The sequence below is a fragment of the Manis pentadactyla genome, chromosome 2, assembly GCF_030020395.1.
Source record: "Manis pentadactyla isolate mManPen7 chromosome 2, mManPen7.hap1, whole genome shotgun sequence".
Taxonomy (NCBI): Eukaryota; Metazoa; Chordata; class Mammalia; order Pholidota; family Manidae; genus Manis; species Manis pentadactyla.
In genome coordinates, this window is record NC_080020.1 from 65,073,078 (window position 1) to 65,097,082 (window position 24,005).

Below are 24,005 nucleotides of genomic sequence, written 5' to 3' on the forward strand. Positions count from 1 at the left end.
ACACGTTCTACAGGCCAAGTTCTCTGTTAGACTCTGGGAATTCAATAGTGAAAAAGAGATATAACCATTCATCAACTGGACCTAATTGACCTGTAGAGAATACTTAATTCCATAGAAGCCGAGTACACATTCTCCTCCAGCTCTCTGGAACATTGGCCACGATAGATCACATTCTGCACCATAGAACACACTTTAGTGAATTTAAAAGAATATATGTCATGCAAAGTATGCTCTCAGCCCACAATGGAGTTAAACAAGGAATTAATAACAGAAAGACAGCTGGAAATTCCAAAATATTTGAAGACCAAAGACACACTTCTAAATGACACATAAGTCAGAGAAGACATCTCAAGAGAGATTAAAAAATATTTTGGACTATATGGAAATATAACCTATCACAATTTGTGGGATGCAGTGAAAGCAATGCTTAGAAATAAAGAGACAGATTCTGCCTCCTGAAACTTACAAGCTAGCTGAGGAGACCGACGAAAGACCAGGAGATCGAAAAACTATTTTAAAACATAAAAAATTGTTGTTAGATTTGTGTTATATAATAAAGGGTATGAGAATACTTTTTGTTAAGGTGGTCAGAGAAGGTGGTATGTAAGTTGAAGTCTAATGGTTCTTAGGAGGAGGAAGTTTTCTAGGCTAAGGGAAGACCAGGTGTGAGGCAGAAAACTGCTTAGCATGTCTCTGAAAATGAAAAAAGGTGGGTCTGGTAGAAAGCCAGCAAAGAGAGGAGAGATACGCGATGGTTTGAAAGGGTAGACAGGGATTGGTTGACATGGGACCTTTTAGTCCTTGGGAAATGTCAAGAGAAGCCATTGAGGGATGTCAAGCAGGAAAAAATACAATCTGGTTTATGTGTGGAGACAAAACTCCTGGGCCAGTGGAAGAGACATTTGAGTCCTGGTTCAGGCTTGACCAGGAATTACAGCAGCGGCAGGCCCCTGAGCCCCAACACCAGGCTGCCAGGAGTCTAATTTCTGAGGTAATCTGTGTTCTCAGTGGGTTTGGCCGAACATTTGAACACCATGCTTTGGCTGTGAATTCTTAAGTTCATGCAGATTCTTAAATTCAGTCGGAAGGCTGGTAAGACTGTCTGCAGTCACACAGCCACGACGGGCACCAGCACCGAGGATGCTGGCACCGTCAGCTCACAGGGCGCCCCTGTCCTGGTTCCCTCCTTAATGTGGGTGACCTCCCTCCTGACTTTGAGGGTGAGGATGGGGTTAGTGGGAAGAGAAGAGCTCTGAGACTAGGTTAGACACTGCTGGGCATTCAGGTTGGAAGACCTGCATTTGTGGCCTCATTTGGTGCAGCCAAGTTTCAGCTGAAACTTTTGGACTCAGAGGATGCTGGATCTGGGCCAAGAGCCCTGGGTGGGATGGAGCTGGTGCCAAGAAGGAATATTCTCAAGGGGAATGTCCAGAGGTGGGTGGGGTGGAAATTCACACAGTACCTTGGCCTGGAGAGTCTGAGGAAAGGAGCACCCTACAAACAGGTGTTGTTGTGTTAAGCATGGGAGTTCCTGTCCAGGCCATGCTGCCTCAGAATAGAGACTTGAGTCCCATCCTCTTGGAGGAATTTAGAAAGAGGGTGATTTTCTCTGTAGGTATGCAGATTTTCCAAGGGATAAAAGCACAAAAAAATAAAGTGTTGTGCTGGTGGGAATGTAAATTAGTTCAACCATGTGGAAAGCAGTATGGAAGTTCCTCAAAAAACTAAAAATAGAAATACCATTTGACCCAGGAATTCCATTGCTAGGAATTTACCCTAAGAATGCAGGAGCCCCGTTTGAAAAAGCCATATGCACCCCTATGTTTATCGCAGCACTATTTACAATAGCCAAGAAATGGAAGCAACCTAAGTGTCCATCAGTAGGTGAATGGATAAAGAAGATGTGGCACATATACACAATGGAATATTATTCAGCCATAAGAAGAAAACAAATCCTACCATTTGCAACAACATGGATGGAGCTAGAGGGTATTATGCTCAGTGAAATAAGCCAGGTGGAGAAAGACAAATATCAAAGGATTTCAATCACCTGTGGAGTATAAGAGAAAAACTGAAGGACAAAACAGCAGCAGACTCACAGAACCCAAGAATGGATTAACAGTTACCCAAGGGAAAGGGACTGGGGAGGATGGGTGGGAAGGGAGGGATAAGGGGGAAAAAGGGGCATTACAACTAGCACACATAATGTAGGGGGGCACGCGGAAGGCAGTACAACACAGAGAAGACAAGTAGTGATTCTATAGCATCTTACTATGCTGATGGACAGTGACTGTAATGGAGAATGTGGGGGGGACTTGATAATGGGGGGAGTCTAGTAACCATAATGTTGCTCATGTAATTGTACATTAATGATACCAAAAAAAAAAAGAACAACTTTAGTTAAATCACATCTAAATAAATGTTTATGAGAGAAAATGAATAAATAAAGTGTTGTATGCTCTTTCTCCCACGTGGTTTACTTCCCCATCTCAAGCAGGTAACTGGGCTTTTAATTTCCCTGTTCTAGGGCCACTTGTGTACCCTAAAGCAGAAATTGCTTGAAAGCAACATCTCCTAACTATGATAAAAGCTGGATGTTTTGGTGACTCAGAGGGGCAGAGGACAGGGAAAATAGTAAGGGAATTACTAAGTTCCCAACCTGGGTCAAGGTCAAGGTGTGAGCATCCCAAAGAGAGAAGGAAGTACACCACTGGATGACAGTGTCCCTGCAGCAGCCTCAAAACCTCAGAGAGGCTGGGCACATGCTGCTTCTCAGAGGAGGGCTCTGGGCTTTAGGCCCAAAGCTCTGTGTGTCCCAGCATGGCCTGGAGGCAGTACATACCCTGAACCTGAAGTTCGGGGAATGAATATCTCCATGGCAACAGTGGGAGCCCACAGCTGGGGATATTTGGGCAGTGCCCTGGGCCCTAGGACCATGACTGAGCCCTGGGGTAAGGGTGGAATGAAGCCAATGGTAATTAAGACTGGATATCCCCACAGCCTGGCAGGACAAGAGCTTAAAACAGAATTTAAATAAAATAAGAAAATGTGATTTGTTTTTGCATACTTGAGTGAGGGACTAAGATTCTTGTCCATTTTAAGAAGACTACTTGGCCTGCTAAGTGGAATGCATTGTAAAGAGGCAAGTATAGAAATGGGAAGAATTTGGAGGCTTTTGAAGTATTTAGATAAGAAACAGTGTGAGTCTGGATTAGGGTGATGGGAATGGACATCATAAGAAGCGGAAAGGTGAGAAGTGGTGTCAAGAATTGTTGGTACCTGTGATAGACTCCTAAGGTGGCCCCCTGATCCATGCCTCCTGGTGTCCATGTCCTTGTGTGATCCCCTATGCCTGACTGATAGGACCTCTGATAGGACCTGCTACTTGCTTCTAACTAATGGAATATGGCAGGGGTGATGAGATGTGAATAATCATATGATTGTGTCACATAAGATTGTAATATTCACCTTGATTCTCTCCCTCCCTCGTTGGCTTGGAGGAAGCAGGCAGCTTTGTGAGGAACCCCATGTAATGAAGAACTGCAGGTGGTCTCTAGGAGATGAGGGTGGCTTTTAGTCAACAGCTAGCAAAACTCTGATATGCTCAGGACTACAAACTCATGCAACTGAATTAAGTCAACAACCTGAGGAGCTTGGAAGTAGATGCTTCCCCAGTCAAGCCTTAGATTAGACCAAAGCCCTGGATGACACCTTGATTCCAGCCTTGTGAGACCCTCAGCAGAGGACCCAGATAAGCTGTGCTTAGAACCAGACCCAGTGAAATAATAAGAAAAAATAATAAGAAACTATGAGATAATAAATTTGTGTTATTTCAGACTGTTAAATTTGTAACAGCACAGAAAATAATACATTGTCCTTAACAGTGCCTGTCTCTTCCCACCCACAGGCAAATCTAAAGTCCCAGATAAATCAGGATCCTCTGTCACACTCTTTCTCAGCCTGTTCCTCTGGCCAAATCTAGCTGTAGCCTTTCCACCTAAGACCCAATTTTTGGATTTCTGCTTGGTCCTAGTTGGAATGGCACTTTCTCTGGACTTTATCTAGGTTTCCGGGCCAACATTTCCCCTGGATAATGCTTTTGATTCTGCCCTCCTCTCCCCAGCTCCTGCCTGTACTCCACCCACCTCTCCTTGAATTCTCCCCCGTCGCCCTTCACTGTAGCTGCTCTGTCTTAGTCCCTTGCCAAACTCTGGCTCCCTGGTTTAGATTTCTGGGCTTGCCTAGGATGGTGGCTCAGACAGATGACAGTTTGGCAGACAGACTGAGTAAAGGGAAGAAAGAGGTTAGAAGTTGAAATATTAGTTAAGAGGATATTATAATGGTATACGTGAGATGACTGGAGGCAGTAGAAATGGAGAGGAAGAGATAGGTTCAGTACATACTTTGGAAATAATGACAAGACCCGGGAGAGCTTGAGTGGAAGAGTGAAGGGTCTTGGATATCGCTGCAGGAAGGGCGCCTGGCACTGGACACTGGGTTGAAGCCAAGATTAGAACCACACTTGGAATAGGCTACCCCTCAATGATCCCTTTTAAACTAAGGTGGCATAAGGCTACCCTAGGGGAGATTTGGAAAGCAAGAACCCCCTAGGGATTCTCTAGGATTCACCATGGCCCCACCACTAACCAGGCTCTGTCACTGCCTGGCCTCATATCCCACAAGATACTATACAGAGCCTCAGTTTTCTCAGTGGAAATGATAATGGTACATACCCTAGAGTGTTGTGGTGAGAATTAAATGATGTGTTTCATATAAAGTGCTTGGCAAGCAGGAAATGCTCAAAATATGCCAGGTCTTATTTTTATTTTGGTATCATTAATATACAATTACATGAGCAACATTGTGGTTATTAGATTCTCTCAATTATCAAGTCCCCACCACATACCCCATTACGGTCACTGTCCATCAGTGTAGTAAGATGCTATAAACTCACTACTTGTCTTCTCGGTGCTATACTGCTTTTCCTGTGCCCCCCCCCCACTACATTATGTGTGCTAATCATAATGCCCCTTATACCCCTTCTCCCTCCCTTCCCACCCACCCTCCCCAGTCCCTTTCCCTTTGGCAACTGTTAGTCCATTCTTGGGTTCTGTGAGTCTGCTGCTGTTTTGTTCCTTCAGTTTTTGCTTTGTTCTTATGTACCACAGATGAGTGAAATCATTTGGTACTTGTCTTTCTCCGCCTGGCTTATTTCACTGAGCATAATACCCTCTAGCTCCATCCATGTTGTTGCAAATGGTAGGATTTGTTTTCCTCTTATGGCTGAATAATATTCCATTGTGTATATGTACCACATCTTCTTAACCCATTCATCTACTGATGGACACTTAGGTTGCTTCCATATCTTGGCTATTGTAAATGTTGCTGCAATAAACATAGGGGTGCATATATATGTCTTTTTGAAACTGGGATCCTGCATTCTTAGAGTAAATTCCTAAGAATGGAATTCCTGGGTCAAATGGTATTTCTATTTTTAGTTTTTTGAGGAAACTCCACACTGCTTTCCACAATGGTTGACCTAGTTTACGTTCCCACCAATAGTGTAGGAGGGTTCCCTTTCTGTGCATCCTCATCAGCATTTGTTGTTGCTAGTCTTTTCTATGTTGGCCATCCTAACTGGTGTGTGGTGGTATCTCATTGTTGTTTTAATTTGTATTTTCCTGTTAATTAGCGATGTGGAACATCTTTTCATGTGCCTATTGGCCATCTGAATTTCTTCTTTGGAGAAGTGTCTGTTCAGATCCCCTGCCCATTTTTTAATAGGATTATTTGCTTTTTGGGTGTTGAGGCATGTGAGTTCTTTATGTATTTTGGATGTTAACCCCTTGTCAGATATGTCATTTACAAATATATTCCCCCATACTGCAGGATGCCTTTTTATTCTGCTGATGGTGTCCTTTGCTGTACAGAAGCTTTTCAGCATGATGTAGTCCCATTTGTTCATTTTCTGCTTTTGTTTCCCTTGCCAGAGGAGATGCGTTCAGGAAAAAGTTGCTCATATTTATATTCAAGAGATTTTTGCCTATGTTTTCTTCTAAGAGTTTTATGGTTTCATGACTTACATTCAGGTCTTTGATCCTTTTTGAGTTTACTTTTGTGTACGGAGTTAGACAATAATCCAGTTTCATTCTCTTGCATATAGCTGTCCAGTTTTGCCAATGCCAGTTCTTGAAGAGGCAGGCTGTCATTCTCCCATTGTATATCCATGGCTCCTTTATCAAGTATCAATTGACCATGTATGCTTGGGTTTATATCTAGGCTCTCTAGTCTGTTCCATTGATCTGTGGGTCTGTTCTTGTGCCAGTACCAAATTGTCTTGATTACTGTGGCTTTGTAGTAGAGTTTGAAGTCGGGAGATGCCAGGTCTTATTATTAAGATGTAGTTCCTCTGGTCCACTCATGCATTTACCAACCTCAGAATTCCTACCACTTTGAGAGCTCCTTTTTAAACTATATATTTCATCTTCTAGTTGCACTGAGCTTCTAGGTTAGACTTGACTTGTTTTGACTTTGGCATTCATCTAGGTAGAGGACATGGCAGCCAGTACCTGGTCATAGATAAAGAACCCCTCTGCCCCTTGCTCTTCTCTTCTTGTGCTTCCCCTGCATCCATATGACTGGATGCTGAGGCCTGACTTTCTTCTAGGTCTTGCCAACAGGGAAGGGAATCCAAAAGGGAAGACAGAAGGAGATTATGAATTGTGAGGGATGAGGGCAATTTCTTCTGGAGTCTGTTGAAGTTAGTATTTATAGAACACCCCAAAGAACTTTCCAGAGTAAGTAGTGTTTATACAGTTCTAGAGTTCAGGAGAGAAGTCAAAGTGAGTGAATTTGGAGTTATCAATATGAGCGTGTTCTCTCTAAAGCCAAGGGAGTTGAGAGATTGCCAGAAGGAAGAGGTTATAAAGGACATCAAATGCTGCACAAAATCCAACAGGAAAAGACCATTTGACCTGGCAACTAACCCATCAGCATTTGCAAAGGAAATGGCTCTTCTTGTTTTTAGTTTTTTAAATACAAATGAAAAAAAAATCTCATTTTCAGAATTAGTAGAAGTTTTATAGGACACACTCTAGAAACTTACATGGTCTTATTCATGAATTACACTATTCTCAACAGTTTAAGGAAACCAGTAATGTTTGGATTATATCAGACTTTTGCAAGACTTCCAGGACTCCAATCTCAAATGCCATTTGAGTATTTATTTTTTTCCATAAAATGCAGTAAATGAATTTTAAAACTTCAAGTGACCCCTTCAGGATCCTTAATTTTAGAAATGCAGCTTTATTTTATTTTTTACATCTTATCAGTTCAGAAATTGACCGTGATAATGACTGTGAAAAAATAGAATTGGACTGGGTTGTGAATTCTGAATGTTGACCAGGCTCACTCACGGGTCAAGTGGCTCCTTCTCTCACATCCGTTCATGTAATTTTAATTCATGTCTCAGAAAAATTATAAACTATAGAGTTCTGGACATTCAGGTCACCCCAAAATAGTCAAAACTGTGACTACTAAATCTATGGCTAATAAGTCCATCATATGCTCAAGTTTTTGATGATGCCGTAGAAGGTGATGATGTTGCTCACAGAGCAGTAGCACACTGTGCAGGATGTTCATAGCACTTGGAAAGTGCACGTCAATCCTTAGAATTCACCCCTAATTTAAACCCTCCTTGAAAGTGATTGGTTTCTGTTTCGTTTTTCTAATTGCTTATCTGATGTGATCTTGTGGTGTTTGAAAGACAGGTTTTTTTGTCATTTCCAACTTAAGTGTAAATGAGCCTTGAGGAAGCTTAAAGGCAAGTCAAAGAAACACACCTGAGTGTTACTGTAGGAAAAGGTTTTGATTCCTCTCTCCTCTCTGTCTCTCTGTGTCACACCCACACACACTCACTCACTCACTCACCAACCACTCACAAAGCCTGCCCCATGAAGCCATAGGCTCTCCTCCCTTCAGGGTCTCACAGTACTTTTTCTTTGCCTCTAGCCCACAGTGAAGTTTCTGGGGCTCTCCAAACTTCACAGCTGGCAACTGTAGAGAGAAGATATGGTAATTGTGCTGTAGCAGTTCTCTCTTAAAAAATGGATCTTTGAGGCTGCTTATCTGAAACTGAGTGACACTATCAAAATTACTCAAGTCAAGTTGGTTGACTTAGAAATGTCATTCAGATTTAGGCTTCAACCTCAAACAATGGGAGGAAAAAAAAAATCCCAATTTTCCCATGGGACACAAGGGACACTACCTTCCTTCATGTGACTGGTGGAACTAGTAGGTTATAAAATTGAGACTGTGACTCGTTATGATTCTTAAAACTGTATGCTGATACCCAATTCAATCACATGATCTTAATCCAAAAGCGAGGATTTATTGGAAGGATACTGAATGGCTCACAGAACTGAAGAGGTAGCTGCAGGAAGGAGGCAGCTCCAGGCCATGAGGGTAAAATCAGAAAATGTGTACAACAAAGAAGTCTCTCAGCCTGCTCTAATTTCTCTTTTCCTCTTTGGTGTTGGCTTCATTTCCTTAGGTGCTGCCCCACAGTGGGGACCTGGCCATCAGCTCTAGGGTCACATTCTTACAGCACTAGGACCACAAAGGAGAAGAAAAAAAGAGGCTTCTCTGTCAGCTTCAGATGGAACAATACTGAGTAAGCCTCCAATTGCCCTGGCTTTACTCATGGGCTGATCCCTGGGGCCAGAGCTTGGGGGTGACATTCACCCTAGACTGAGATTGAGTCATGTGACTGGGCATTACTAGAAGGAGGGTGAGAAGGGATGCTGAACAGACCAAAGAAAAAAAAAAGGGCCCCTAGAGGCAATTTAGAGATACCAAATCACATATTGATGCTTGCCAATGTGCTTATACCACAAAGCTAAAAGTATTCACCACACTCCCAAGTGCTCCATGCCTCTCCTAACTCCAGTAGCTATCCCAATTATTATTTTTGCCCACAAAAACACTCAAAATTACTCAAAGCCTCCTCAAAATTGTTTTATTTCTTCAGCCTCAGTTCAGTTTAATATCTGTGGTGGATACTGTGATTGGTTCACTCAGGACATCTTCCCACCTCCTTTCAGAATTCCTCACGCCACTGCAGAGTCTGGAAAGCAAACACTTCATTTCCCCAATTCCCTCGCTCTTGGGTTCTGTGTGCGTTAGTTTCTGCCAAACAGAAGAACTGGTGGGAGACTTGTATTTGGAACTGAGTTAAGGGGGAGGGAGGCAGGGCTTGAGCTACTCGTTCTACTGAGAAAGACTGTAATATCCATGACATGGTTCTGGAGCCACGAGCTGCAGTAGCACCTGCCCAGTGTCCCAGATAGTTCTCTTGCTTGAGGCAAGAGAACTTCATTGGTGGCCAAGTTCTACATTGCGGCTTTGGGACTTGTTGATGGAAGCTCCCTCTAGCGTCTGGTTTTTGAGCCTTCCCAATGATAATAGTCATGTAATAGCCAGCAATAAAACCTTTTCTGATTAAAAAGCTTGAATGCATTCTGTTCTGTGATTGAACCTTGACTGATACAACAAAGAAATTAGTTTTTGAGATGTCACTGGCCTTTTCAGTTGTTTTATTTTTCTTTTCTGCCTTTGTAATTACATGGATACAGAACTCGGAATGAGCTTGGCATTATTTGTTGCAATGAGCAGATGAGCTGGGAGGTGACCACAGTCCCTGACTCCTGACTGGATTCCTAGGGAACACCTGCTGTTATGCAGTATGCCTGTGCTGGAGCTCTTCCATCTGCCCTCCAGATTCACAAACATGCATGAGTTTACTGGACAAGAAGTTCTCATCTGAGCTAACTGGGTCGCACTGACACCTGCAGGCATTGGACACTCTAGCCGTCCACTGACACCCCTGCCACAATTGCAAAATAGGGAAATAACTGAGCTCAAAGCCCTGTTTCTTAAGTTTTCGTGGGAAAAAAAACCTGATCCCACCATGGGTAGGTCTGGGGACAGGGTGTTAATTTTATATTACAAAATGCCTTCGACTGGAGAAAATATGCTGAACAAAATATATTTTTCAAAAGGAGGTGTAAAATTAAGGAAAAAAAGTTGAGAAATACTGTTCCTGTGACTTGGAACCCCAAGTTCTCAAAGGGAAGGAGGCTAAGAAATGAGAGGAGAAAGTATGAGTATACTAAGAAAAACGTCCACTCACCGACCTGTAGCATTTGGTGAGTCTGAAGTTTGTTTTCTTGGCTTGTTACTTCACTTAGCCTCAACTGTTTAAAAATGGGCTTTTCTGGACATTTCGTCCAGTCTTAATGTTCAAAGAGGAGCTAGAAATGCTCATTTGAAAAGGCAGGGGAATGTCTTAAAGTGGGGAGCAACAAATTGTTGGGTTCAAGTGCCTCTTGGTAGTGGTAGGGAAGTTTCTGCGGACATCTATACCCAGTCCTCCTCTGAGGCGTCCCTAAAACACCTCCCCTCTACCGGAAGCCCAAAGGGCTCAGCATTTTGTAGGAACAGAGTTGTTCTGGGTTTCTGTTTCTTTCTGAGGCGGTCCAAGAGCTCACAGCCCATTTGCAGAGGCGAGATGACGGCCAGCCTTTGGGTACAAGTCCTTCAGCGCTTGAAGGTGAAGCGAGCTCTCTTTGGGCCACTTTCACCTCCTGAAGCACCAGCCCCTGCCTTACGCCCTCAATGCCCAACCAAAAGAATACCTTGAAAGACCCACACGGGGAGATGGTCCGCGTCCAGAAGGGGGGCCCTTCTCCGCCTGATCACCCCCTGTGCACGCCCGCTGCTTCCCTTGCGAGCAGCGCTCATCTTAATTCCCGTCTCTGGCACGGGGTCTCCCGCCCGCAGCCCGGCTCCCGGTTCCCCGCGCCCGCTGCCGCCCCTGCCAGGGGCCGCCGCTCTTCCGCCTCCGCTTTCACTTTCGGTTCGGGGCTGGCAAGGCAGGCGGCGGCGGCGCGAGGGCGAGGCGGCGGGTCCCAGGCCCCCAGGTACAGCGCGCGGTCCCCAGGGCGCCCCCGAGTCGGGGGCTGCGTGCTGGAGAAGGGCGCGGCCCGGGCACCTACCGGTGCCCGCTCGGGAGGCCCGCGGGTCCGGGGCGCGGGGAGAGGAGGGCGGAGAGCAAGGCTCCTGCGGCGCGGGAGACTCGTGGGACCTGGCGCCGGGTCTGCGGGGACGGCAGCCGGCCCGGCCCGCTCGGGTCCTTCTCCACCGCGAGGAGGCGGGGGGCGCAGGGCCGGCGCGTTCCCGCGGCCGCGCCACCTCCGGCCCCGGGAGCCTCCCCCTGCGCCCCGCCGCCCCGTCCACAGACCCTCCGCAGCGCTGAAGGAAGGGGCGGGGGGGACAGCGGGGTGCGGCCCGGGAGGGCACCTCGCGGACAGTTGTCAGAGGAAACGATCGAGGCGTTGGGTTAACAACGGGTGGAGATGTGCGATCGGCGTCCATAGTGTCCTCACAGACAACTCTCCCTGCTTCTCCCGGGCCTTAGAGCCACTGCCTGTTCTCGCTTCACTCTGGCTCTAGCTGGGTTTTATTCAGATAAGTTCTTGTGTTTGAGCAAAAATTCGTTTCCTATCTGGGTGCCTCACCAGCCAGGTGGGGTCTGCACGTTAATTTCATGAGGCAGTAGTGGAGCAGACACTTCCTAACCACTTTCATGGAGGTTTTCATGTAGGCCAGGTTCTGAAAGAAATGCTCTCTTTCAAGTAATATCCAGAGTATTTGATCTCAATTCAGGAGTGTCAACAATTAAAAAAAAAATTTAAGGAAATAGGCCAGAGTTGTATCTTTTCCCAAGGATTTGGAATTGGTATTAATAAGTAGCACATTGTCAGGTGGGCCTAAATAGAAAATTTTTAATATGTTAAAAAATATTCAGATTACTTCAACATTTGTTATTGTTTGCCAGCAGTGAGAAGCTATTATCGGTGCTGGTTAATGCTGGTTCATTTCATTGTTCAGGACACTTTGGGAGAAAGTCTCCTACCTCTTGATAGATTTCTCATTTGGTAAGTGTCCCAATGAAGGGAAGGGGGAAATAGCCCAGGACTAGTTGGCCCTCACTTCCTGTGTGAGTGGGACATGTCAGAACACCCCAAGCAGCCTCTGTAAGGTTCCTGAAGCTTCTCCCTTCTCCCTGGCTGTGAAGTAAAGTCACTTACTGTGCTACTGTTGCACTTTCATCCACAACATAACAGTGAAAGACGCTTTAAGTAAGATCAGATGCCAAAGGAAGATACTTTTAAAACTTTAAAGAAATGCAGTCAAGTACAGGAAAGTCTTTTAAAACCCTTATCTCTAATGATAAATACACCTAAATCTGTGTATTCACTGCCTGCTTGATATTTCCCCTTGGCTATCTTACAGACACCACACATTAAACATATTTATAAATGAATCCTTCCCTCTCCTCCCCTTTAAACCTGTTCCACCTCTCATCCATTTCAATAGATGGCTCTTATGACTACCCAGATGTTCATTGTAGAAACCTGGCAGCCATCCTGACATGCTCTTTCCCTCACCCCCACACCAGTCCACCCTACATTTAGATGTTGAATCCATCCTTCTCTGTGTGTCTCTGGGCCTTTTGGTCATCTCTCCGTATGTGCTGCCCTCCCCTCCCTCTCTGGTGACACGTGTGAGTCCAAGCCGCTAGCTTACTCTACGACTACTCTAACTGGGCTCTTGGCCTTCACTCTTGCTCCAGGCTGCACACAGCAACTGGGGTGATTTTCCTTAAGTGTGCACTGGATCCTAAGACCCTCTTGCCCCAAACCCAGTGGCTCCTCATTGCAGGTAGGATAGTGCCCCAAATCCTTAACATGCCTCCAGGGCTGTGTGGTGGCCTATCTTCCAGTGCGCCTTCCCTGCTGTGCTTCAGGTTCTGGTCTTCTCACCAGCACTCTGCTGCCTCTGAGCTTGCAAATATGTTTACTGCCCCCTCTGTCTGGAAAGTTCTCCCTCTTTTCTTAGCTGGCTTGAATTTGTCCTTTAAATCCTAGCTAAACTATCCCCAGAGAGCCCCCAGTGTAAATCAGTGTGCCCTGTTTGGTCTCTTTCACTATGTGTGTGTGTTGATAGCCCTAATTACGGTTGGTAACTTTTATTTATTTAATTTTAATGAACTAAGTTAATTAATTGATGTGAACTTGTTACTGCCTCACCACATACATACTATAAGCTCTCTGAGGGCAGGGACCTGCTCTGTCTTGCATTGCCAGTGCTCAGCACAACCCCTGGCACATAACAGGCCCTTAATAAATATTTGTGGAATGAGTGATTGAAAATATTTTAACTCAATCTTCACAACAATCCTGTGAGAAAGGTATTATTATCATCATCTCAATTTACACCTGAAGAAAATGACACTGGGATTAAATAACCTGTCCAGGGTCACAGAGTAGGTGCCAGAGCAAGAATTCAAAGCCAGGTTTTTCTTTTCTGACTGTAAGGCTAATATATACATCATTAATACAGCTATGATTATGTATGTGTATATTCTGACACTTACGCTGTCTGCGTTACATGCTCCCTTTTGGTTTCCTGGCATCTCATCCTCCTTTGAGACATAGCTGTGTTCTCTTTGGCACCCTCTCTTCATGGACTCAATCCTGCCAGGCCTTTGATGTGAGGTCCTACTGCAAGCCCGTGCAGCAGCCCCATGGCCTTGTGTGTTAGCTTAGAACCAGTTGGAATTTTTAGATCTCCTCCTAGGCTGTTGGAGAAAACTCAGGGACTTCCAGAGTCTTCATATGCCTGAACCTGCCACCTTCAGAGCTCTCTCTACCATCTCGGGGCCTGGGCTGCACCCATTACGCCATCACCATTAGAAATCTCAAATGCAAGCATCACCTAAGTTCCCTCTACTCCTTGTCCCCCAGTTTGAAGGGAGTCCATCATTCTGCCTCTGCCCTGGAATTCTGCCTGAGGAGGTAGGGGTGGGAGCTCTTTAGTATTTTAGTGTTTAAACTTTCCTTTCCTTTTCCAGATCGCTCCAATCCTCCGTGGCTGGAAGCACCCATTAGTGGGTTTCTAGACAAAGAAGCAAGAAACCCCAAACAAAATGTTTCTGCCTGTTTTCTATCTCATGTTGCTGGTGCCTCTGAAAGGGGATTCTGGTGACTGTTTCTACTCTGTTGGTCTCCTTTCTGCTTAGCCTGCCGATCTGCTCTCTAGGGAAGGGGACGGTAGGCATGTTTGTGTGTTTGGGATGGGAGAGGAGAAAGAGTAAGGGGTGGAGAAGAGTACATCAGTCATTACCTTGTCATATCCCTCCACCTGGTGTTCAAGGGATAATAAGAGCAGGCTTTGGCAAGGATTATCCAGGAGGTTCTCAACCTGGCTCTTCAATAGAATGTTTAGGAAGTTTTTGTTTTGTTTGTTTTTTAATTCTGATGCCCTGACCTCACCACCATAGATTTCAGTTTTATTGTTCTAGATAGGGATCCAGGCATCAGTCATTTTAAGAAGTTCCTAAATGATGTTAATATGCAGCAAAATTGAGAGCCAGTGACATAGAGGGAGAATCCCATGTACCACCATCATGTCGAGGCGCCCATGCTGTAGCATTACTGCTTTTCTCGTCTGCTCTGTATGTTCAGGAGCCAGAGGAGTTTGAGGGAATTAGGACCAATTACCTGGACTCACCTGGCAAACCCCATTACAGACATGTCTCTGTCTAAAAGACAGAAGTATATTTGGTTCTCAGGACATGGACTGCCAACTCCCTTAAAATTCACATTCCACTTGTGTCCCATGAGCTTTAAATTGAAGTGCAAAATATGGCCTGCAGCATGACTGCCAGGATGCTTTAGGCATAATCTTGAAGTCACTCTCCTCCTTGCCATCAAGTTCTTCTGGGGCTCCCTTCTGTCCACATCACTTGCCCGAATGGCCCTGTAGTTTCTCACTTCATGCTGTAACCTGTAACTCCTGTCCTGGCATGTTCTACCTGTGATGCTTTTAATGCCCTGCCTTCATCAACAAAATCAGCCTGTCCTTCCAAACCCCACTCAAGTGCTGTTCTTGCATGAAGGCGTCCCAGAGTCACTCTGCAACTAATGTCACTCTCTCTCTTTAGAAATATCATTCCATCCTCCTACAGCATCCTCTTTAATTATTATTCTTAAAACACCCCATACTTTTTCTGTTGTGTTTTGTTATTTGTATATAAATGTTTTCTGCCTTTCCAGATTTTGAAGTCGTTGACCATGGGATTTATATCTTGTCTATTATATTCCACGCAGTACTCAGCACACGGCCTTCAATGTGGCAGGTGTCTGACACGTAGCTGCTGGGTGATTGTTAAGAGAGAAACCAGAAGATTGATACATTTGTCACAAACTATTGTGAAATCACCATAAATTTGTCAGGTCATTCCTGGCTAAATAAATGTCACATTAACTTTTGGCATAACCATTTGACAAAGATACCACTGTTATTAAATGTTACTCCTACAGACACTTGCCTTTGACCCCCTTGCTACTCAGCATCTATGTCTGCTTCCTATGCTTCCTTTTTTGTTTTAGGAATCCTCTGCTTTGTAAACTTAGTGGGAAGCAAGGCCTGTCCCCACTGCAGAAGCTGCAAAGCCCAGATTCTTGCTCTTTGCACCTCCTTGCCTGGTGGGGTAGACACCTCACCTCAGCTGAACCAAGTAACGCAAAGTTGTAAGGGTAGTGGGATCTCAGTCCGGTGTGACTGTCGTGGTGTCAGGGCCTCATGTTCAGGCAGTAGGGTGGCTTCCTCCAACTCACTGTTGTGGGACCCACTTAGTGGCTGCTCAGGGTCCTCAGCCAGAGCCTATTCTATTGCTTTCAGCCAAGAACTTGACTGAAAGAGTTAATTTGAACTTTGAAAGCCAAGTGATGCTTTTTAGCAGGTGTTAAGGTTGTTGGTAGCCACACTTCTTTCTTCTATGAATCAGTAATATAAGGATGTTCATTTTGCTTTCAGGAAAAGACCTAGTACTTTTGAAACTTTATATCTGTTACATCTGGGTGGATACATTCTGAAATTATGGTAACATTTTCATGACTCAGTTTTTTTTTCTTTTATACATTTGTGCCAGTAGGTAATTTAAGCAAGAAGATGCTATCTCTGTCCATCAAATGGTCATGTGCAACCATGTTATTTGTACTCTCCTCTCTGTTGATTCTCTTAACTGTGTCAACACCTTCCTGGTGTCAGAGCGGTGAAACTGCATCTCCAAAAGCTAGTAACGGGACACCATTTCCTTGGGATAAAATGCGACTTCCTGAGCACATCATCCCAGTTCATTACCATCTCATGATCCATGCGAATCTCACCACTCTAACCTTCGAGGGCACCATAGAAATAGAACTCAGAGCCAGCCAGCCCACCAGTACCATCATCCTGCATAGTCACCAGCTGCAGATATCTAAGGCTGCCCTCAAGAGGAGGGGTGGAGAGAAGCAGCCTGAAGAACCGCTGAGAGTCCTGGAACACCCACCTCATGAGCAAATTGCCCTTCTGGCCCCTGAGCCTCTGGGTGTTGGGCTCCCATACAGGGTGGTCCTTGAGTATGCTGGCAATCTTTCTGAGACATTCCACGGATTTTACAAGAGCACCTACAGAACCAAGGAAGGGGAAATGAGGTATTTTTTAATAAATTTTTTAAGGCTCAAGTCCTGCCCATTCTGAATTTATTATTTCATCCCAATTTTCCCTTGCTGGTTGAATTCTGTCTTTAGTTTTGCTCTTGTATATTCTTTGTAGAGCTAAAGATGGCCAACAGTTTTTTTCCTTCTTTGCTTTCTGGACCTTATTTTTCATTCAGTTTTAACCAGTTTTCTTTCCTTCAGATCTATCAGAGTAAATGCCTTTCTGTTTATTTAATTGGATTTCTGGGATATAATAAACATTTTTAATTCTCTTGGCCTGTGTATTTGTTTCCTGGGCTGCTATAATGAAGTACCACAAACTAGGCTGCTTAAAGCAACAGAAACTTATTTTCCCACAGTTTTGGAGGCTAAAAGTCTAAAGTCAAGGTATCAGCAGGCCTCTGCTCTCTCTAAGATCTTTGCCTCTTCCTGGCTTGTGCTAACCATTGATTGCTGGCATTCCTTGGCTCACAGTCATGTCAGTCCGGTCTCTGCCTCTGTGGTCCCCTGGCCATTCTGCAGACGTCCCTCTTCTTATGAGGAAACTTGTCATATTGGATTAGGGCCCAACCAGGTGTCCTCATCATAACTTGATGCCATCTGTGAAGACCCTGTTTCCAAGCAGAGCCACGTTCACAGGCACAGGAGTCAAGACTTCAACATGTTTTTTGGAGACACAATTTAACCCAGAACAGGATCCTTACCTGCCTTGTTTTAGTTCTGTTTTTAAGGAGGTCATTTATTTTGGAACCTTTTATACTGAATTTTAAAGTCAGATTTTAGGTGGAAGTAGATTGTACAACTTACTTTTCTGATTCTGTGTTATTTTTTGGGGGGAAGAAAGGCAGCTGCTACCAAAAAGAATTTTTGGGTAAAATTTATGCCAATTATAGTCCCTAGAGATAATCATTGCTTTTTATTTGGGGGAACATCCTTCTAGATTTCTCTCAGGATGTTCATACACATCATTTTATGTAAATGGACCTATGTTACATTTCCTGTTTTGCAAGGGAGTTTTTTAAATATGTTGAGATATTTCATATGGATGGTTATTAGTATACATCATTTTAATGACTTTATTATAATGTACGTGCATTTATTTATTTGATTTTCCATGGATGGAGATTAGGTTATTTCCAACTTTTCTGCATCAGCAACATCTTCATAAGTCGTTTCTTTAGAATAAATGTCTAGAATTAAAAGTATTAAGTGAAAGGATCTACCAACTTTTGGTATCCCTTGACATATTCCTCCCTTCTAACCAGTACCATGTATGGGCAATCTTCTTAGAGCCAAAAAGCCAAAAGATATCTCCCTTTAGTTTGTGTACATTGATAATTATGGAAGTTGAGCAGCTTTTGAAAAGTTTGTTGACTATTTGTAGGTTCCTCTATGAAGTGCCTGTTCAGGACTTACGCCTGCTAATTCCCCTTGGTTTCTGGGTATCGTCTTACTTGTTTTTAGGAGCTCATTTTCTGCTAAGGCTACCAACTCTTTGTCAAATACCTTTCATTCAATTTTCCCAGCTTTTACTTGTCTTTTAACTTGGTTTGTGATAACTTTGTCATATAAGAGACATTTTAGTAATGAAATCTACCAATCTTATGGTAACTTTAGGAATTAAAAACCAAACATACACCTATTTTACCATCTCTACTGCATACTGTATTCTTATTTTGCTTGCCATAATTTTAGGATACTTGCATCAACACACTTTGAACCTACTGCGGCCAGAATGGCCTTTCCCTGCTTTGATGAACCTGCCTTCAAAGCAAGTTTTTCAATCAAGATCAGAAGGGACCCAAGGCACCTTGCCATTTCCAATATGCCACTGGTAAGTCTGAACTCCTGTAGATGTACTCAGAAAAATCCACTGATTGGCTGTGACTTGTATGACCTCAGTCATAGTTAACATTCAGGTCATCTCTTTTGATTTATTGTCTGACAGCTAACTTTTCTTTTTCATTTCCAACCTATGCTTTTGTTTCAAGGAACATTATTTGTAGTGAAAGAAAAAATTGACACTGAAAACATGCAAGATTTCAGTTAGAGTGACATTCCAGGCATCAAGGCTAATAAGAGGGAAACTGTAAGGAATTCAGGTTGGGTTTAATGAGAGTGCCCTTCACAAAGCAGTTAGCCCTTCATTTACTATATGATCTTTTAAAAGGGTTTTAAAGAGAATGTTTTGTCAAATAAGGCCATATTTCTAGTATATGACAGGTTTTTCTCTATGGTTTCTGCATACTATATACTAGTGTTAGTTGTACAGTTTGTGACTATATGCATTAAATTGGGCAGACAAAAAAATAAGTAATCTTTTTAGAATATTATGGTACTAAATAAAAGTAAAGCTTGATAGCTCAGCTCCGGCTAAAGAACCCTCTTTTTTTGGTGTGTGGACACACCAAAGCAGATGTGGACAGTGTTTGGCATGACTTTTTTTAAAGTGGCAAAGAAGATGATTGTGCCAAATGAATAGAACTACTCAGCAAGTGCCGTTAACCTGTGATTCTGGTGTTTAGAAAAAACATCAGCTGAGCTGTCTTTCTGCAACTCTAAAAGCACATACATCCTTTGCTCAGAGAAGCTCATTGTGGATGAGACTCAGGGTGAAGTAGACTTTGCCCAGAGTCCTGAAGGGTGTCCCACCCCATCCGTGTGCTGACCAGGGAAGGAATGTCGGAGCACAAGGGACTCGGAGAGCTCAGACTAGCCTCCAGTACAGTACTCCTCAACCTTTAAAACTCTGTGTCCCCTCACCACTCGGAGTACCTTAAGGACCCCTTCCTCAGACAAGAGTCCCAGAGGGCTGTTTCCTGGGAGAAAGCACTTGTCTGAAAATCCCTGCCAGCCCAGTCGTGTTCCCACCACCACCATATTTGTATATGGAAAGACAGGAAACAGTGATGCCATTTTCCTAATATAAATTTGAGACAGAGAACATGCTTGTTCAAATTATAGTTTCCTCCCCCAATATTATGATATTGCTTCCTGGAATGGATGTGAGTTCTCTAATTAGAGAACCACAGCTTTAGAAGAATGAAGAAACAGGGATGGGATGGAAATAGGGAGAGACTGATGGACTAAACAAGATTTGTGGAGAAATTTGTAGACACAGGGGGAAGGTCAGGAGCCCTTGAGGCTTCACAATGATGTTGAAATCTAAATCCATGGCTGTCCCGGCTCCCACTTAGTGGGGATAGGAAAATCTCTAGTGTAATCTTGTCCCTTGAGCAGGAAAGCCCACCCCTTGGCAGAAATCTAATGGGAGTGCCCTGAACTTAGTCTGCAGACATGAAGTTGAGGGAAAGGGCAGTGGGGTCTCAAAGGATCTTTTTGGAGGCTGGAAAAGGTGAATAACACTAGTGAAACATTGAAGTGTTTGGGTCGGCAGGAGTTTAAATTTAATTCACATTTAAATTTGAATTAATTAGCTTACTTTCCTAGTAATTAGCACAACTTCAGGAATGGAAATTTTGGTTAGGGGTCGGTAGGGGCATTTAAAAACAAGGTAATTTGGGTTCTTCAAGACTGAAATTAGGCTGGCTGTCAGAGTCAGGGTTTGAATGATACGACTTGGCACCACAATTGGTGGTGGGTGGGTATTAAGAAGAAGGATGAGGGCACAGAATTAGAGATGGAAATAAAATCACAGGAAAAGTGCATTATGTTAAAACCTCGAATTCCCCAGGCTATTTCTGGTTGGTCCTTCCTACAAGATCCTGCCCCAGCGCTTTCTGTTGACTGAGGTATTAGACTTTCTTCTTAGGGAACAGACCTCTTAGACTGGACCTCCATCATCCCGCTCAACTCTGCAGGGCTACCTGGATTGCACTTCAGAGCTGATTCCAGTGAAGCAGATCAGAGTTTTGGAGAAGGCTTTATACGATCAGGCTTAGGCAGGGGTTACTTTCATTTAGGGAAACAGCAGCTCTTTTTAGAATGTGCACAGTTACGTATTTGCCCAGGGTAGAAAACAGGTTAGATATTGCATTTCCAGATAGTTTTCATACGTGGATTTAAGGACATATGGACTACACCTTGTCAAAGCCAGAAATCTGTTTCAGTTTGTCTCATCCATGTTATCAGTCCTCATGTACCAAATATGAGTCAGTTTGCAATCATCTGGATTGTTTGAAAGAAGTGGAGATGGTTGTATAACTGAGACTATAATAAAACATCATTTAATTGTACACTTTAAAATGGTGAATTTTATGGTATGTGAATATCTCAATAAAAGTGTGTAGAATTATTATCTAAATTATAATCAAATATCAGAAGGAAAAAATTTTTTTAAATAATCATAAAAATGTCACATGATATGCTTTCAATATTGTGTCCAGTGATTAGGAAATTTCTCTTCATAAAATGTTTTCACTGTGCTGGGTAAGTGGATTATTAATGATTTAAGTTATTCTGATCTTAGGTTAAATCTGTGACAGTTACTGAAGAACTCACAGAAGACCATTTTGATGTCACTGTGAAGATGAGCACCTACCTGGTAGCCTTCATTATTTCAGATTTCAAGTCTGTTAGCAAGATGACCAAGAGCGGAGTCAAGGTGAGCCTGTGATTGTCACACAGGGTGACCAGCTTGACCTAGTCTTCCTGGCACTGCGCTGGTTTATAAACTGAAAGTCCCTAATTCTGGGAAGCCAACCCCCTAGTCTTGGTCAAACCAGGACGGTTGGTTATCCTATTGTCACAAATGCTCACATTTACAGTGAGGTTCTGTTACGGGTTGAGTTTATTGTCCTCGGTTCCTGTCCATCCTGCAACAAAGAATTGAAAGGCAGAGACAGTGGCAATGCAGAATGCAAATTTTATTTGAATACACTCCAAGGGAGGAGTGGACCAGAGTCAAGGTAGATAAAGACAGGAAAGGGAAGCACATTGAACTCCTGCACGGCATTAGGCAAATCCCTCGCCAACTTCTAAAGCCAGGGTCACCTGCTGTTTGGTGTCTGCTTGAATCTGTGTGGCAAGGGAACTAAGCCCCAACCACCCCAGGATTTTGGGGAGCCGCAGAGCACTGGATGGAGCAAAATTATATTTTTGAGAACTTCCCAAAGCAAGGAAAGGAGATTTTCAGGCAGGCTACTAAAGAGCAAGATTGTATAGCTGCAGTCCTGTCTGGGTCACCCAGGTGATGGGAACTTGTAAGCCCAAATCAGAGCTCTCAGTAGCCCCTCCCTTCTGATCTGGAGTAGATCAGAGAGAGTGACAAAGAAAGGGGAGTGTGGGTAACCTCAGAGAGGAGGCACACTTAAGGGTTTAGGGTCAGGGGTTTTATAGGGCTTTATGGGTAGGAGTCAGCATAAGTCATGATGTATTCAAGTGATTCAGATTTCCTTGGAAATTTTGTCTTAAGAATAGGGTTATTTAGGTGACCTGTTGGACTGGATTTCCACATTCTTTATCCTTATAGGCTTATTTACACTTGGGAGGTCTATCTCCTGTCTTGGTTACAAAGTAACTTGATTAAGGGGCTGGAGGAAGAGGAAGAACAGCACACAGATTAAGTTAAAAAATAAGCTGAGTCTTTTCACAGGCTAAGTAGATTTTACGATGGCAGGACCCTTGTCCTTTTTCCCTGCTCTGTCTCACTGGGTAGGGCAGAGATGTCCTTGATTGACTTTTTTCTCTCTGGGGAATATCCACAGGTTCCAAGTCACTCCTGGCCTTTGAAACTTAAACTAATTAACTCGTGAACTCTGTGAGCCCTCTCTGGCTCTCTGGTTTTATCTGGTTAACTCTTTGAATCCCTTTTAGTGGGCTTTACTAGCTTTATTCTCTCTCCACCTGTCTTGCCAATGGGTTTCAGCCCCGGGAAAGTTTGCTATGGATTCAGTGTGACCAAAAAAATCGACAGCAAAATGTTCTTGGGGTGAAAGGGTTATACTCAACTTTATTTCCAGGTGGCAGGTCAGTCACTAAAATCCCGTTCGCTCAGAGTGTGTCTGCAGGCAGCAAGCCTGTCTCTGCCTCTGGGCCCCTCTGTCTACATAGCCGTCCCACACAGCCATCCTTTGGGCTTCTCTGCACACTTGTCCTGCACAGCCATCCTCTGGGCCTCTGTCCTCAGCGCCGCCACCACTCCAGCCTCTGCTCTGCTCTCCTGCAGCCTTGCAGCCCTGCCACCGTGTCATGTCCAGAGCACTGGGCAGAGCTTTTTATATAGAGTCAACAGCTATGTATTGCCCATAGGTGTGCAGTGAGCTAGTCAACCATGGCCAGATGAGAATCCTGGCCACAGGAACTCATTTTATCCACACTCCACCCCTCCAGGATTCTCTCCTCTCAATCTATGTGCCCTTAGTCCTCTGTAATGGTACCTGTGCAAGGAAGCTCGAACATTGTTCTCCAGCCTCTCCAGGAAAAAGTCTTGCAGACACACAGGCCAGACTCATGGCTCTGTCTCTGACCTCTGCCTCTTTGGTCTTAACGGCTGGAACTGCTGCTCTGGTTTCAGCTGTTGCTATAGCTCTAGTAAGATCCTATTTGGCTTCCTGTCTAATTTCCTTCCATCTACTTCTGCCCGTATCAAATCAACCCACATCTGGGGCCTCTCAAGTTCCTCCTATTAGTAACAGGTCTTACTTATTTCCGGGTTCTCGTTGCTTCAGCTACTGTACGTGTCACCTCACATTTTGTAATCGCTGCCTCAAGGTAGGCTGCACTGTCAGGGAAGACAGCTTTCCCATCTCTAATCCCGACAGAACAATTCCATCCACCTCTAAGTCCCACAGCCACTGGCTCAGCCTGAGTATAGGGGCGGTCCATAGAGTGCTCCATGACCTGGGGAGGGGCTGCTCCTCTCCTTGGGGAACTTTCAGCTGCTGCGTCTTTATTTTCTTTACAACCACTGGGCATGCTTTCAATACAGGAGGGGCCGGTGCCTCTGGCACCACCCCTTCATCCTTCCCCAGCTCTTCCATTTCTGGGGCTGATGGCACCTTTCTCTTCCCTCCCCCAAGTGCCTCATCTGCTACAGTGCCTCCCAACAATGCCAGCTCAGTCTTCAGAAGGTCTCTTACCTTCAGCTCAATGCTTTGCCGCTGATGTTCTCATGCCACCTCCACCTGTGCTTCCCTCCGAAGCTCATCCCTTTCCCTGATGACCTCTTCCTCCTTCAGAACACCTGGCAGTGCTGCCGTCTCTTCTCCAATGGCACCTTGCTGCCGGTGCTCTCATGCTGCCTCCTCCCGTATCAATGCCATCTCCTTCCTCAGGGAATCCACAGAAGTTTGCAGCTCGTGTTCTCTTGCTGCCATTTCTTGGGTCTCCTCTGTAGACTTTTTTAATACTGTGAGAAGCAGCCAACCCACAGTCCCCACTGCCTCATGGGCACTCTGCTTCTCAAAGGACCTGCTTACTATACCAAGGGCAACC

At 44.3% G+C, this 24,005-nt stretch overlaps 1 protein-coding gene and 1 long non-coding RNA gene across 2 annotated transcripts in view; both read left to right on the forward strand.

Annotated features, from left to right (window-relative positions):
- The first annotated feature begins 1,116 nt into the window (after positions 1-1,116).
- LOC118932328 (uncharacterized) lies at positions 1,117-8,654 on the forward strand. Its single transcript, XR_008994129.1, has 3 exons — positions 1,117-1,192; positions 6,668-6,797; positions 8,552-8,654. It is a non-coding gene; the product is annotated as an uncharacterized LOC118932328 (long non-coding RNA).
- Positions 8,655-9,951: 1,297 nt separating this feature from the next.
- Positions 9,952-24,005, forward strand: part of ERAP1 (endoplasmic reticulum aminopeptidase 1) — a 40,189-nt gene continuing 26,135 nt past the window's right edge. Inside the window, 5 exon segments of the mRNA XM_057493124.1 lie at positions 9,952-10,979; positions 12,695-12,783; positions 16,061-16,604; positions 18,306-18,444; positions 21,040-21,174. Coding sequence (XP_057349107.1) covers positions 10,675-10,979; positions 12,695-12,783; positions 16,061-16,604; positions 18,306-18,444; positions 21,040-21,174 — 1,212 coding nt within the window. The 5' untranslated portion in view covers positions 9,952-10,674.